The following is a 16,717-nucleotide window of genomic DNA, read 5'->3' as shown; positions in this document are numbered from 1 at the left end:
AGGCAAGTAGATTTTGAAAATTGATTCTAAGTGTAGCCACTTGTGTGTGCACCTAAAAAAAGAAATACTCCCCAAGACCAAAAATGAGGCAAATTTATTCAAATAAATGTGTATGCATAGATTAAGATTTAGAGGGAAACTTCTATAACTTAAATAGAAACATAATACACCTGGTCTGTCTTATCCTTAAGCCAGACTTGAACTTGATAGTTCTTCAAATGAAAGACACACTTGGCAGACATGTCCCCTGCTCACAGTTAGATATATTTCTAGTTAGACTACAAGCATCTATATGTATAAATTAACACATTCAAATTTATGCAAATACTTGTTCCCTTTTCTCTCTCTCTTATGGTAATGTCTGAGTAGCCAGCCTGCAAAACTTCCTACCACCTAGAAGCTTGAGTTAGGTAATCTCCCTTTACAAGTTTTGCAAGTATGAATCCTTCAATAAAACCCATGAAACATGAAGAGCTTTTTTATTTCATCTGATGCCTGTAGAAACTCCTGACAGCTCTTCTTGCAGACCTGTTTTCTGAAGCATCAAGGATTTAACAAGAAAGCTTTGGTCTAATTCTTGTTATATATTACTCCTTGAAATTTGCTGTTATTGTTGTTTGCCAACAGGTTGGTTTCAGCTTATGCTGAACTTTTGAATGAAAGACCTCCAAGAGCTCTGGCCACTAACAGGCCTGCTAAGATATTGCAGACTGGGGACTATGGCTTCCTTTATTGAGTTAATCCACCTGTAATGGAGTCTTCTTCTTGACCTATCATCTCCCAATTTGCCAAGCATTATTGCCTTTTCCAGTGAGTCACGTTTCTCATGATGTGTCCAAAGTATCATAGGCTCAGCTTAATCATTTTGATTTATAGTTAAGTTCAGACTACATTTGTAATTTTTTTTAAAAAAAAGATTTTATTTCATTATTTATTTCTTTTCATTACATACATTATTTTATTTCCCCAAATGCAACCAAGAATATTATTCCAACTTTAAAACGTATTACTAAACAAAAGAATGGCAGATCTCAGCATCAAAATGAATGCTTCAGCTTCAATTATTCCCTACCTGGGATACTAAAATTAGTTCTTTGACTGCCAAATGCCTGCACAAAGTCAGGAAGTGAAAAGACAGATCCCCATCCAACATCTGGATTCATACTGATGAAGTTGTCCAGGTTCATCTTGAAGTCTTTAAAAAATGAAAAGCAAAAGAAAGACATTCAGGTTAATAATCCAGGACCCTTTCAGCAATCTAGTTGCTATCTTGTCTGATCGTATGATTTTACTGATAAAATTGCTTCTGTCTGCTGAACTGGGGGGGGGGGAGAGATGATTCCTCTCCCCCTTACTGCCACCCCCTCCTCCCTGATGCACCTTAAAAATCCACTCTGGAGGGCAGGGAAACTCCAACCAGATTTCTGGGCAGCACAGAGAGCTACAGCAGGGAGAGTGAGGAGAGAAAAAAGCTGATCATGCTAGGGCCATCTGCTGGTACTGTGTAATGTTGGATCTGTGATGGTTTCTTTTTTGGAGGCACATACAGAATCACAGAGTTGGAAGAGACCACAAGGGCCATCCAAATCCAACAACATTCTGAAAACACAAAGTACTCCTGAGATATAGCCATCCAGCTTCCGTTTAAAAACTTCCAAAGAAGGAGACTCCACCACAGACCAAGCAAGTATATTCCACTGTCAAACAGCACTTATTGTTAAGAAATTCTTCCTAATGTTTAGGTGAAACCTCTTTTCCTGCAGTTTGAATCCACTGCTCTGTGTCCTAGTCTCTGGAGCAGGAAAAAAAAAAACCTTACTCCATCCTCAATATGACATCCCTTCAAATATTTGAACATGGCTATCATGTCAAATCTTAAGCTTCTCATCTCCAGACTAAAGATACCCAGCAACCTAAGCCACATTTCTTTGGGCATGATCTCCAGACGAGAGATAATGGCAAGAGATTCACACAGAACATAGTCAAATCAGCCTAACACATCTGAGGGCAAGAAAAGATGTGGAGACAACAAGCTGGGCTGATGAAAGGAAAAACAAATCAAAGAGGAGAACTGAGTTGAGAAAGCTGCAGGCATGCTCCCCACAGGCCCAGTGGTGGCAGCAGGTAAACAGCTGGGGATCTAGATATTTGAGGGAAAACCTTGCCTGATACATAACTGACTGATCATTAAGATCTGCTAGGTTACATCACTGAAGTTCACTCACCATGAGAAACATCAGGAGAAGACTGTCTTGATGGTAGTCTGCCAGTACTGGACTGTCCTCCCTTTGGAGGCCCAGCTGGCACCGACACTGCCCTCATTTTGGCATTAAATTATAACCCAGCTGTTTTATCAAACTATCTGTTGGCTACTGAGACCATAGCTTTATTTCTAATCCCTCCACTTACGAGTTTGGTTTTCTTAAACTGATTTGAAATGTTTTAAATGTCTTGAACTACTTCAAGGTGCCTTTTATTGGTCCAACTACTAGTCCCAGCTGGAGCAGGCCTACTGAATAAGTGGGATTTAAGTTAAATGTTAATTTACTGTTCAGCAGATTGATTCAGTGGACCTACTTCAGTTTGAATTTGCAATTGTGTTTAGGTCAGGGGTAGGAATTGTGTAGCATTCCAGCATTTTTTTTTCATTGGCTATGCTGCAGCAAGTTGAAGTTCAGTAACACTTGGAAAGCCACATAGTACTTACCCCTGTTTTAGGCCATTTATTGTACCTCACCTTGTGATCTGCTGATACAGGTCTGCCTACAAATAACTAAATAAGTATGATAAACACAAGTAATTTGGGTGCACACTAAGCAAAGTTAGGGCTAAATCCAACATTAGGAAAATGTAGAGTACTGTACCGTATTTTCCGGCGTACAAGACTACTTTTTAGCCCAGGAAAATCTTCCCCAAAGTCGGGGGTCGTCTTGTGCGCCAGGAAAAAAAAGCCAAGCCTGCCGGCTGGGTCCTAAACAAAGCCCACAGCTGCAAGCCTTCTCCTGAAGGCAAAGGAGTCGCATGGTGTGTCCCTTCCCTTCCCTTCCTCCCCTTTCTTCTTTCATCTCCTTTCCTTCCTTCACCCTTTTCTTCCTACCTTTCCTTTCCTCCCTTCTTCCTTCCCTTCCTAAGTTTCTCTCTCTTTCTCAACCACTTCCTTCCTTCCTTCCCTCCCTCCCTTTCTTTTTCCCTCCCTTCCTTCTCTCCCTCCTTCCTTCCTTTTTTCCTCCTTTTCTTCTCTTCCTTCCTTCCTTGCTCCCTCCCCTCCCTTCCCCTCCTGTCCTCCTTTTCCTGGGTGGTGGCATTCCTCTCTGGGGAGGGGCAGCAGGAGGTCTTTCTACCTTTCCTCCCCAGGGCTCAGTCCTTCCCAAGAGAAGGAGCAGAGGGTTTCCCGCGCTCTGCCTCTGCCTCTCCTGCTCCTCTTCACTTCCCTTGCGTAGGATGGAGCCTTGTTGGGGGAAAGAAAGAGCTCTGGAGTCAGTTGGGAAGGAAGGACCCATTTTTTGTTGCCAGGCAAAAACACACTGCAGCAATAATCCAACCTGAGACCGCTTTAACTGCTCTGGCTAAGTGCTAGGGAATTCTGGGAAATGTAGTTTTGTAAGAGATTGAGCCTTCTCTGTCAGAGAGCTCTGGTGCCACAATAAACTCCATTTCCCAGGATTCCCTAGTACTGGGCCAGGGCAGTTAAAGTGCTCTCAAACTGGACTATTGCTGCCCTGTGTTTTGGACCTTTGTTTCTTTTCTTTGGCTAACTGGAGAGAAAAAGAAAAACAACAACTCTTGGCACGCAGAGAAACCAGCCAGGCTGCTCCTTAGGAGTCTGGCTGGAGGCTTGCTTGCTTGCTTTCTTTCTCACATGCCTCTCATGCTGTATCTACACCATAGAAGTAGAATGTGCCATCCACTTTAATTGTCATGGCTCCATCCTATTGGAATCCTAGGATTTGTAGTTTAAGTTTTATAAAACTACAAATCCTAGGATTCCAATAGGAGCCACTCCATCCATACAAAATCCCTGGGATTTGTAGTTTGGAGCAGCAGCCCCCCCCCCGCATTCTTTGGGCAGAGAAGGCAAAAGACCTTATAAAACTACAAATCCTAGGATTCCAATAGGATGGAGCAGCGACTCTTAAAGTGGCATCAAATTGCATTAATTCTACACTGTAGATGCACCAAGAGGAAGGGCGGGAGGAGTTTTCAAGGCGGGTGAAATAATGTTGTGTATGCTGTTATTTCAAAAGTGGAACACACTCCTTCCTCGGAGTATAGTGGAGTCTCCTTCTTTGGAGGTCTTTAAGCAGAGGCTGGATGGCCAACTGTCAGGGATGCTTTGATTGGGAGTTCCTGCATGGCAGAAGAAGGGAGTTGGACTGGATGGCCCTTGGGGTCTCTTCCAACTCTAGGGACATTATCAGAAGGCCAAGCCAGCTGGTTGAGTCCTAAAGAGAGCTTGCAGCTCCCCTGACTCGGGAGAAGGCAGCCAGCTAGCTGGGGCCTTCTTCTTTCTCCTCCTCTTCCCCTCTTCTTTTTCTTCTTCTCCTCCTCCCCTTCTTCTTTTTCTTCCCCTCTTCTTCTTCTTTCTCCTCCTCCTCCTCTTCTTCCCCTCTTCTTTTCCTCCTCCTCCTCTACTTTTTCTTCCCCTCTTCCTCTTATTCTTTCTCCACCTCCTCCTCTTCTTCCCCTCTTCCTCTTCCTCCTCTGCTTCTTTTTTCCCTCTTCCTCCTCCTCCTCTTCTTTTTATCCTCTTTTTCCTATTCTTCTTCTTCTTTCTCCTCCTTTTCTTCTTTCTCCTCCCCCCTCTTTCTCCTCTGCCGCTGCTGCTACTGTTATTGTGTGCCTTCAGTTCCTTTCTGACTTATCGTGGAAGAGAGGGGTGATCTTATACGGTGAGTATATCCCAAACACTCTATTTTAAGTTGTAAAGTTGGGGGTCGTCTTATACGCCTGGTTGTCTTATATGCCGGAATATACGGTAGATACATTAAAACCAATACTTAACTTAGGTGTGCCCCATTCATTTCAGTGGGCCTACTCTAGGGAGAGCTAACAATGGGTTTAACCTTTAATAATTACAAATGGCAGATAGAGATGCCCCGATGTATAAAAAAAAACCACAAAAACAAATGAAAAACAAACTATTCTACTCAATTCGAGCTGGGATTAATAATGGATTAAACTCATTCTTCAAAAAACATAATGTGAAATCTTTGAATCTGTCAAATAAATGTTGAACAGAAAGCGTGATGAGATCTAATTTGGGTGGGATGCTAAATACAACCACTTACCTGCGGTTTCAATGCACGGGTATATAGGTGGAGGCTTCAGCCAGTTACCACTGGCATCTTTCATATGGGATCGGTCAGAAGCGAACGTCCTCAGATACACATCAGCTCGAACCAATCTGACTTTTCTAAATAAGTCAAACACTTAAGTGATGGAAGTTGTATAGTCCGTGGCAGAAACATCAGGAAGCAGTGGGATGACTCTGCTCCTAGTATTTTCAACTACGTCTGAACCAAATATTAAATTGTTGTTTAGCATCGAACTCCTCATACGTAATTCACAATGAATCCACATTTTACAAATGCCATGGCTGCAAATGCCTAAAAGTTGCATTGAAGGCAACCTGTGGATATCTGCTCAGAAAGAAGTCCTACAGGTTTGCTGGGATTTATTCCCAGATGCTTGGGCAAAAGTCTGTATCCAGGGAATTATGTTCAAATGAACATGAGTGGATTTACTTCTGATATTCATAGGATGGCATCAAAATTTAGTACACTGGTACCCCAGGATACGAATGCGCCGCGTTACGAAATTTCCGGTTACGAAAAAATGTATTAAAAAAACTGTTCCGGGTTACGAATGTTTTTTTCGGGTTACGAAAAAAAATTTGGTGCTTTTCGGCGCGTATTTCACACCAATATCGCGGCTTTTCCCCATTAGCGCCTGGGGTTTTTCAGGCTTAACGAGCCTTTCGGGTTACGAAAGCGCGGCGGAACGAATTATTTTCGTAACCCCGGGGGAGCCCTGTATTTCTGAAGCCAAAGCCACTTGAAGTGTCTTTGTGGCACCATCAGTTTAATGCAGCATCATTTTTTTGTGGGAAAGAACCCTCTTGCCAGATGCATCTATGGCCCGCTACAGACAGGCTCCCAATACATACCCGTATGTACTAGGATTTGCCTGGGGTTATCTCTTTTAGACACCCGCAAACCCTAGTACGTACAAGAAACGTACAAAATGGCGGTGCCCTGTCACACGAGGGCCACTATTTTGACGAAACGAACGTCTAGCATCCGCAAGTCACGGTGCCCAGGTGACATTGTGAGTGCGCCAATGGCACACTGCAGCGTCACTGGTGTGCTGCAACTGGCGTGAGATGCAACCCGTCCGTGGCAAGAAGTCCCTCCTCATGGAAACTGCAGCCCATATTGGCCTTTATTAAGTAGAAATATTGAGAGATAGCCTGTGAACAGGCCATTGTACTGACTTGTTTTTTAAAACTTTTTAAAATGATATAATCCTCCTTCAGCACACAAGGTATACTAGTAAATTAAATAATGGCCTGTTACAGACAGCCAAAATAAAGCTGCTTCGAGTCACAGTGGAGGTATGGTGTTTTCAAGGATGCATGTGTCCTGAGAGTCCAGAAGTCACACCAAAGTACATGCTCCAGCCCTGGCTTTGGTGTGGCTCTGGACTCTTAGGACACATGCATCATTGAACACCATACCTCCACTGTGACTCGAAGCAGCTTTATTTTGGCTGTCTGTAACAGGCCAATGTGTATTAATTTGCTCTGGAAGAATTGGGGGTTATTTCAGATGCATAAATTGTTGTCCCATTAATATAAAGGTGAGGAATATTTGGTTTGCCAGGTACTTTGGACTGCAATTTTTATTGGCTTCACCCAGGATCACTATTAGTAAGCAATTATATGAGTGGTACTTCAGCTCCTCAGAAGGGCAAAAACTGGATCTACCTTGGTTCTGTTCTTAGCACTAACTGGATATGCTGCAGCGAATCCTGAGTTTAGCTTCCCAGGAAAGCTGTCTTCATAGTGGGGAAAATAAACTCATATCTGAACATGGGAATTTAATTTTTGGAGTTGCCATGCCCTCCAGCCACTAAGCAAGTTTCCCATTTGGTACCTGTTATTTCTTCATTTATTGTACCAGTTGAAGTACATTTTCAGCTTTATTAGTATGTCTCTTTTCTGTTCTTTGCCTTTCAAGAGGCAAAGTTTCACTTACCCAACCATGTAAGTACTTGTGAAGGGAGGAACTGGTTCGAGCCGGCCAATTACAGCTCAGAGAATACAGTGACTGGGAAGAGGGGAATATGTGGGGGGAGAGAAAGGATAAAAACCTGAAGCTTGTCTCCAAGAGAAGACAAATATGAGAAAGATGACCTAGAGACAGGGAAAGGACTGCAGAGGGAAATGGGGGAAAGGTGGTACAGAGATAGGGAAAGGATGGCAGAAAGAGACAGGGAAAAGCTGTAGTAAAGATAGGACAATAACATCCAAAATCCACAAAGCAGTGATACCTTTATTGGCCAACCAAAATGCACAAAACACATGATGCATTTTGGTTGGGCAATAAAGGTATCACTTTTTTGTGAATTTTAAATGTTATTGTATTTAGCTGTATGCCCAACACGGCCACAGATATATTTTAAAGATAGGACAGTCAGCCAGTTCGGGAAACTGAATAGGGTTTTGTGGAGCTGTGAATGATTATATAGTTCCAGGGTTATCTAAATGTCTATTATCTAAATATGTCTTAATACTGTAAACTATTTGTTGATTCTATTTTTTCAGCTGTGCCTGGCTGTTCCTATTAACTCCGATAGTCTGCCCATGCTTACCCCAGTGAACCCACAGAACAAAAAAATCAACAGGTCCATATGGGGATTGCCTTGAGGCCCAAGAACCCATTCTAGAGATGGATCTTCAAGGAGCAAGAGGCAAGGTGAGTGACAGGAACATAACGGTTGGAACTGCACTGCCAGCCTAGAGGGGGAATCTGTCACATTACTGTTATTATTTTTATTATTATTATTTTATACAACACTGTCAGTATACATGGATTAGATTTTATATCTTTGATAAACTGGTGGGAGGGTTTCCTTGTTGCCAGAGCCCTTGATGCAATCTGATTATTTTTTTAACTGAGTTGACAGTGTGTGATTCACAACTCTTGTGCCAGACCCAATACAAGGATAATGCTATAGCAGAAGCTTTGCAGTCATCCTTACCTTCGATATCCAGGACTAATAATGCTGTCTGATTTAAAAGCCTCTTCAGTATAGGTGTCAAAGGGGCAGGGGAAAGGAAGCACAGTGTCTAGATCATAAATGAAGTTCTGGTCTCCACTTGCCACATGAAGCAAAATAACATGGTAATCCTGGAAGTGAGAGACATTATGAAGTTCTTAGGTATTTGCATTTGTAACATTGCTATAATAATCAATGACCTAGCCATAGAATCATAGAATAACAGAGTTGGAAGAGACCGCAAGGTTCATCCAATCCAACCCCCTGCCATGCAAGAAATCTAAATCAAAGCATCCCTGACAGATGGCCATACAGCCTCTGTTTAAAGACCTCCAAGGAAGGAGACTCCACTACACTTTGAGGGAGTTTGTTCCACTGTCGAACAGGCCTTACTGTCAGGAAGTTCCTCCTAATGTTGAGGTGGAATTTCTTTTCCTGTAGCTTGCATCCATTACTCCAAGTCCTACTCTCTGGAGCATCAGAAAACAAGCTTGCTCCCTCCTCAATGTGATATCCCTTCAAGTATTTAAACAGGGCTATCATATCACCCCTTAACCTTCTCTTCTCCAAGCTAAACATCCCCAGCTCCCTAAATCGTTCCTCATAGGGCATGGTTTCCAGACCCTTCACCATTTTGGTCGCTCTCCTTTGGACACGGTCCAATTTTTCAATGTCCTTTTTAAATTGTGGCACCCAGAACTGGACACAATATTCCAGGTGGGGCCTGACCAGAGCAGAATAGAGTGGCACTATTACTTTCCTTGATCTAGACACTATACTTTTAAAGATGCAGCCTAAAATCGCATTGGCCTTGTTAACTGCTGCATCGAACTGTTGACTTATGTTCAATTTGTGGTCTACTTGGACTCCCAGATCCCTTTCACAAGTAGTCTTGTTGAGCCAGGTGTCACCCATCCTATCTCTGTTCAGTTCATAGCCATATGTGTTTTATTTTATTTGTATTCTAATTTTGATATTTTAAAACGGGTTGGACCTGATTTTTTTAAACGTAGTAACAAATTTACTGTTAACAAATTACTCCCATACAAATTATGTCAACATGATTTAGATGCAACTTTCTTTAAGACTGACTCCACCAGTGGGGTCCCACAGGGTTCTGTCCTGGGGCCAGTGTTAGTTAACATCTTTATCAATGACTTGGATGACAGAATTGGGGGTATACTCATCAAATTTGCAGATGACACCAAATTAGGAGGAATAGCTAATACTCCAGAGGACAGGATCAAAATTCAAAATGACCTGAATAGACTAGAAAGCTGGGCCACAGCTAACAAAATGAACTTCAACAGGGAGAAATGTAAGGTACTGCACTTAGGGAGGAAAAATGAAATGCACAGATATAGGATGGGCAACACCTGGCTGAATGAAGCTACATGTGAAAGGGATCTGGGAGTCCAAGTAGACCACAAGTTGAACATGAGTCAACAGTGTGATGCAGCAGCTGAAAAGGCCAATGCGATTTTAGGCTGCATCAATAAAAGTATAGTGTCTAGATCAAGAGAAGTAATAGTGCCAATATAGTCTGTTTTGTTCAGGCCTCACCTGGAATATTGTGACCAGTTCTGGGCACAATTCAAAAAGGACATAGAGAATCTGGAGCGTGTCCAAAGGAGGGTAACTAAAATGGTGAAGGGTCTAGAAACTATGTCCTATGAGGAACAACTTAGGGAGCTGGGGATGTTTAGCCTAGAGAAAAGAAAGTTAAGAGGTGATATGATAGCCCTGTTTAAATATGTGAAGGGATGTCATATTGAGGAGGGAGCAAGCTTGTTTTCTGCTACTCCAGAGACTAGGACCCGGAACAATGGATGTAAGCTACAGAAAAAGAGATTCCACCTCAACATTAGGAGGAACTTCTTCACAGTAAGGGCTGTTCAATAGTGGAATAAACTTCCTCGGAGTGTAGTGGAGTCTCCTTCCTTGGAGGTATTCAAATAGAGGCTGGATGTCCATCTGTCAGGGATGCTTTGATTGTGATTTCCTGCATGGCAGGGGGTTGGACTGGATGGCCCTTGTGGTCTCTTCCAACTCTACGATTCAATAATTCTATATAAGTAATTGGTATTTCTAGAACAATTTTATACATATGAGGAAGAAAGCTAAATATATATAGCTCAGGCTGAGCTGGCTGGGTTTGTTCTTTACAGCACAGATGAGGAATCTCTAACCCTCCAGATGTTTAAGATTACAGACCCAGTATTCACTTTACTATTGCTTATGCTGAATGGAGTTTCTGGAGGGGAGGTTCAAGCATCCAGATTGCCAAAAGTATATAGGTTCATAATAGGAATCTGTACATGGGTCACAGAAATCAGGGATTCCCCTCCTGCTTCCGCCTGAGGTGAATGAGATCTCTCAGAAATCATCTATTTTAGCTGCCGCTTCTAGTGGATTGAATCCCACTGGCACAGAAACACAATGGGGCATTGCCGGGGTTCCACTTGCACTATCTGTCTCTGACTCTGCAGAGACTTACTCCCTTCTCACCCCATGGGAAAACTGTGAAACAAGCAAAAGGTTTGTGAAAAGAGTGTAGAAGAGGAGAAGTACTTTTAAAGGAAGACTTTACACTAAGCAAAAAAATCTACATTAGCAGAAGGTATCTCTCTTCATTATGGGAGCACTTTTCCCCTCTCAGCCACACTTTGAAAAGTTACAAATTCAGCTAAGGTCAAAGAAAAATAAGCCCTGATGTAATTAGCTAAATATTCCCTATCTACTCAGTTCATTGGAGATTCTGGGATAGGATGTTCCGGCAGCAACCAGCTGCAGGTATAGGCCGTATGCTCTAGGGGCTGCCCATCTGGGTGCAGGAAGCACCTTTGTTCTCCCCACATCTCATGTTCCCCCTTGAAATTTTATAACTTTCCATGGGAAGTCTGGAAACCTCTACCAGGCTGGCCACCTAACTGGTCTGATTACTCTCATGACCTGTGAATCCTTGTGATGTTGACCCCCAATAAACACAACTGTAACACTATCTCCTTATTAACCTTTTATTACATGGAGGGTGTCTATTCCCCCAGCTGTGTTGCATAGATAATGGGAAGAGCCTGTCATCCCAACAAATTTATCTCTCTTTTGTAATAGCCACTTCTTGTACATTTCAAATGGACTTTTTAAGCCAGGATGAGCCTACTGTGGAGCTTATAGGGCTGCACCAATCCTTTGTGGCCATTATTTTGCATGATTAGAAGGGATGGTGCATCTCTCACAGTCTTTTTTTGGATATTACTTTTGCTGCCTAGGCAGGAAAGGACCCTGAAACAGGATTATTTAGTGATTTCCAGACAATATAAGTGAGCTTGGTGTTGAAAAATAGGGTCATTTTACTGAAAAATGGAGGGAGGGAGGTTTGCAGAATTGCTGGGATTTTCAAGACCTAACTGGAAACCACCACCACCATCTCCTGAAGGGTCTGTAGCCTGCAGGCTGCCCAATTACCAACCAGATTTAGGCAATAGATGTATTAGTAATGGATATGTACAAATAAAAACTACAGGAACAGTGAAAGGAGTAATATTAAATATAAGAAAAGAAAATGGGGATTTCCTCACCCAAATCACAGGTTGTTCTCCACATCCAGCTTGTTGCTTCCAAAGTGGCACCTGTGAGTTATAAGGAATGAATGACTACATTTAAAGATAAATCAGTATGCAAGCATTTGGATGACTATAGACTAGCCCTTTGGAATACGCTGCCCACTGAGCTCCGCTCGACTACCACCCTGGCCCAATTCAGGAAGGACCTAAAAACCTTCCTGTTTCAACAGGCATTCCCCGAATAAAAATCCTGCGGGCCTCCCTCCTCTTCCGTGGCCAAGAGGTTGGGCTATGGGGCTTTTTGTTTATTATTTTTGTAATGGTTGTTTGTATTGTATTTGTATTTTAATCTTTCTCTGTATTGATTGTTGTTTTAACTTTTGATGTAAGCCACCCTGATCATTGGAAGGGCGGGATATAAATAAAAATTTTATTTATTATTTATTATTAGGTTACCCACTCACTCCTACAATTATGTGACAAAACTAAGCCTTTTCAAAGGAACTGATGCTGAGACTCAAAGGAGAATTTGAAAGTCCGACATACATCTGGTCTTGTATGGCTCTTTAGAACCTGAGCACAGCATTTCCCATGGGACCTAATTAAACTACCCAAGCAAGCAAGATTAATTATGGATCTAGATTGTGACTTTTGTTTGTTCATTATTACTTTCTTCCAATGATCTCAAGGCAACATATATGACTTTATCTATGCTTACAACAACCTACTGAGGGAGGACAGACTGAGAATGAGGGGCTGAACCAAGGCAAAGCACTCAGTTTTATGGCTCATTAAGGACTTGAACTTGGTCTCCCAAGTTCCAGTCCACCACTCCAATCACTACACTATACTGGTTTTCCATATATTAACCATTTTTGTATATTTAAGTACCCTGCTTCTTCAACAGGAAGATGTTACACAGATATTTAACCCATAGAACTTCCCTTGGCACAGTGATAAAGTGATGGAAAAAGTTTCACTAGCTTAAGGCTTGCGATCTTACACCCAGTTATCTGGGAGTAAGCCACAGATAGTCAAGGAATAGTGGCCATGATGGTTTGAAAATTCTAGGAACCGTAGTACAAAAAAGCAATATTTCCAAGTAACATTTCCAGGCTCAGTATCGCTTATATACCAGGACCCAGATGTTGATTTTGAGACTGCAAATTTCACATTGCATTTTAGATTCAGTTCTGTATTACAACTCACCATCCTTCTATCATTGGAGATGAAAACAGCATAAAATTCTTCTAAAGGGTACTGATTCTGCCTCTGGATATATTCGCAAAGTTTCCAAACATTTTCCTCACTGTAAAACAAAACAATTCAAAAAATCACATACACATTTTTTTTCCTGGTAATAACAGTATGTTCACTGATATTAATTTAGAGGACTTAAAAACCACGCAAGGGTTATTTCTTAATTCCATTTCCATCTTTAACAGTTTGGTCCAATCTCATTTTAAAAGATCTGTGGGTATGTATGTGCACATGCACATACTTGTATGTGCTAAAACAAAGGTTTAATTTTAAGATTTATACCTGCCATGTAGACTGCTGATAACAAGTACAATGGGGGGGGAAACAGTGCGATGGATCCAAATTTAATCATGCTTTGAGGAAACCCACTGAAATCAATGGGACAAATTCAATCACGCCTAATTTTAAATTCTACTGATTTCAGCCCATCTACTCTAAGCATGACTAAAACCATACCCAATCCATTATCCCCATAACAATCTCCTCATGAGTTAAAATGATCAAGTTCTTTTCAAGAGATTAAAATATGCATGAGCATAAGGGGAAAATGAAAGTAAATGGAGACTTCTGAAGGAGTTGCAGTGTTCAAAACCATTCTCAGGAATGCTTATTACTTTTAAGAGTGTACAGAAGTACCACCTTGCCATGTTTGGTGTCCCACCTGCGTTGTCTGCATGGGAATTGGAATTTGTTCCCAGTAGGCATACTTCAGATCACACTCCTTAAGAGACTGTCTAGCTCTAAGGATACTCCACACAGATTTTAACTCCTTAGGCCTAGATTGTCCTGGAAGGCAATGGCAAACCTCCTCTAATGACAAATCCCATGATAGGGTCTTAGAGTCACCATAAGTCAGGAATGACCTGAAGGCACACATCAACAACAACAATAGCTTGTGAATCACTCTTTAATCTGTGAGTTATGCAAAAATGGTTCTGTAAAACTCTCTCGAGCATTGAAATGCATTTCCAATGCTCTCCCACTGTGCAAATGTATACACAAATAGTATATGAGAGAATTATGTATTGATGCAAAATTAGATAAAGGTGATAGGTGGGCCTATTTAGTTAATTCTTCCGAATGCATCTGAGGAAGTAGACTGAGGTCTATGAAAGTTCATGCTGCCAACTTTTCTTTCAGTCAGTCTCAAAGGTGCTACAAGATGTAATAATGATAAGTGAATTTATTCTTTGTCTTTTTTGAAAGTAGATTGATTTGTCAACAGTAAACCTGACAAAGTAAAGATCTCCCGGCTCTCCCCTTCAGTAAAGTAACTCAGTATTTTTGTTTACAAGATAATGTAATAATCTAAAATAATAACTCCTTAGCATCTGAACTAAGACCAGAAACAGCAACATGCAGGCCTATGACTAACATCTTCATTTTCTTCTCCTGTTTAACACCTTGCCTGATGAAGAAGCCAGTGTGACTTTGAAAGCTTGCAACATGTAACTGTGCATTTTGATTGTCCCAATAAAGGTATCAGTTTGGATCTTATTGGATTTGCTATATGACCCACACAGCTATCCCTGGATGTTGTTGGGATTTCAAGATACCACATTTTAGCCATCACAGGGGAATCCTATGGAAAGAGCCAGTGCACTGGGATCTTGCCATCTGAAGTGTGTGCCTCCAACAAAGGTAAAGCAATTTCCCCCTAATATTGGGAGTGATTGGCATGCTTTACCTCTAGACCACCTAAAGTTTTCCTGATGCAAAACATGAAGACCTGTTGGGAAATCCAGTGTCCTCTTATCTACATAGGAGCTTGTGGCTTCACAAAGGAAGGAGACGTGCTGAATTCAAAGGAAACATCTTCTTTGAATTGCAAATGGACACTACATTTCCTTGACTTCCTTGAAAATCTACCAGTGACCACATTGCCCCCCCCAAAAAGGGGGGGGGGTGCCAGCCTGCAAGCGATAGCACTCCCTAACACTTGAACTAAGACCAGGAGCAGCAAAATGCAGGCCTATGACTAACACCTCCAATATTTTCCTTCTGTTTGCCTGATGAAGAAGCCAGTTGCTTGCAACATGTAATTGTGTATTTTGCTTGGCCCAATAAAAGTATCATGGTTTGGATGTTATAGGATTTGCTATATGGCCAACAGGGCTACCCTACCCCTAAATATAATCAGCAGCAGCAGCAGGAGTCACACTGCCAGAAGGCTTTCTTACCAGTAGCAGCTGGTATAGATGCAGCCAGAAGGAAGAGGCAGAGCTGGCTGGTAGGCAGCCAAGGGGGATGCTGAGGCCCCAGCCAAGGCCCTCCCCAGCCCTAGAGCCTGCTGCTCCATTGAGGACCCCACACTCCTGGCAATGGGGAAGCTTTCTGGGGCTCATTTCCCAGGGAAAGAAAGCAGCCCTGAAGGAGCAGGAGACTCAGCAGCTGCAGGAACAGAGGAGCGGACCAGAGAGAGGACAGGGGTGCGCAAAGAACACCTTCCCCGGGAAACATGGCTGCAGACAGGAAGGTTCCGGGGGGACTCCAGCTCCCAGAATCCCAGGCTATTGGCCAACATGGCTGAGGCTTCTGGGAGCTGAAGTCCAAAACCTCTTAAAGGGCACCGTTTGGGGAACCGCTGTAATAGCAAGTACGTAATGGCAAATAGCATGAAAGCATCTCTTAAGACAATAGGATTCATTGATTAAGTCCAAAACACCTAGAGGGCCAAAGTTGGGAACCTGCAGGAGTGGTTCCCTGAACTGTGCCCTTTAAGAGGTTTTGGACTTCAGCTCCCAGAAGCCTCAGCCATGTTGGCCAACAGTCTGGGATTCTGGGAGCTGAAGTCCAAAATCCCCTTAAAAAGAGCCATCCAGTCCAACCTCCTTCACCATTTCAGTCGCCCTCTCCTGGACATGCTCCAGCTTGTCCACAAGCCTCGGCCATCTCAGTCAATATTCTGGTGTCCAAAACACACTGCAGAAAGAAACCAGTTTAAGACCGCTTTAACTGCCCTGGCTCAATGCTAGGGAATTCTGGGAACTGTAGTTCTGTGAGACACTTAGCCTTCACTGTCAGAGAGCTCTGGTGCCACAATAAACTACAATTCCTGGGATTCACTGAGCCAGGGCAGTTAAAGTGGTGCCAAACTGGATTATTTCTGCAGTGTGTTTTGGACCTGGGATCTCAAGTCCAAATTGCCTGGCTGGAAGGCCAGAGTTTGGGAATCACTGAAGTCCCAGAGGCTCCCAAGTTTGGTCCGCCACACTTTTTTGGACTTCATTTGCCAGAAGCCCTTGCAGTCTTGGCCAACAGGCAGAAATTCTGGGAGATAAAGTCCAAAACATCTGGAGTACTAAGGTTTGGGAACCACTGAGGGAGAGGTTGAAGAAGGGCTTTCAGTGTTGTTGTTGCTTTGGTGCCTTCAAGTTGTTTCAGAGTTATGGAGAACCTAAGGCGAACCTATCGGGGTGTTTTCCTGCCAAGAGTTGTTCAGAGGAGGTTTGCCCTTGCCTTCCCCTGAGGCTGAGAGTGTGTAATTTGCCCAAGGAAACTCAGTGAGTTTCATGGCCGAGATGGGAATTCAAACCCTGGTCTCCAGAGTCGCAGCCCAAACTCAAACTACTATGCCACACTGGCTCTCAGTCTGCATCTGAGATGTCATTGCC

The 16,717-nt window shown here is 42.6% G+C and overlaps 1 protein-coding gene across 1 annotated transcript; it reads right to left on the bottom strand.

The window, feature by feature from the left end:
• Positions 1 to 908: 908 nt before the first annotated feature.
• Positions 909 to 15,546, bottom strand: NTAQ1 (N-terminal glutamine amidase 1). The gene is made up of 6 exons (XM_042466135.1): positions 15,284 to 15,546; positions 13,053 to 13,152; positions 11,859 to 11,909; positions 8,263 to 8,411; positions 5,289 to 5,413; positions 909 to 1,195 (listed from the first exon to the last, which is right to left on the bottom strand). Exons 1-6 carry the CDS (start codon positions 15,400 to 15,402, stop codon positions 1,062 to 1,064), a joined length of 678 nt encoding a protein of 225 aa, XP_042322069.1. The 5' UTR covers positions 15,403 to 15,546; the 3' UTR covers positions 909 to 1,061.
• Positions 15,547 to 16,717: the final 1,171 nt, after the last annotated feature.

Source organism: Sceloporus undulatus, chromosome 4 (genome assembly GCF_019175285.1).
Source record: "Sceloporus undulatus isolate JIND9_A2432 ecotype Alabama chromosome 4, SceUnd_v1.1, whole genome shotgun sequence".
Taxonomy (NCBI): Eukaryota; Metazoa; Chordata; class Lepidosauria; order Squamata; family Phrynosomatidae; genus Sceloporus; species Sceloporus undulatus.
Note: the sequence above shows the minus strand (reverse complement) of the source record. Positions and strands in the feature narration are given on the sequence as shown.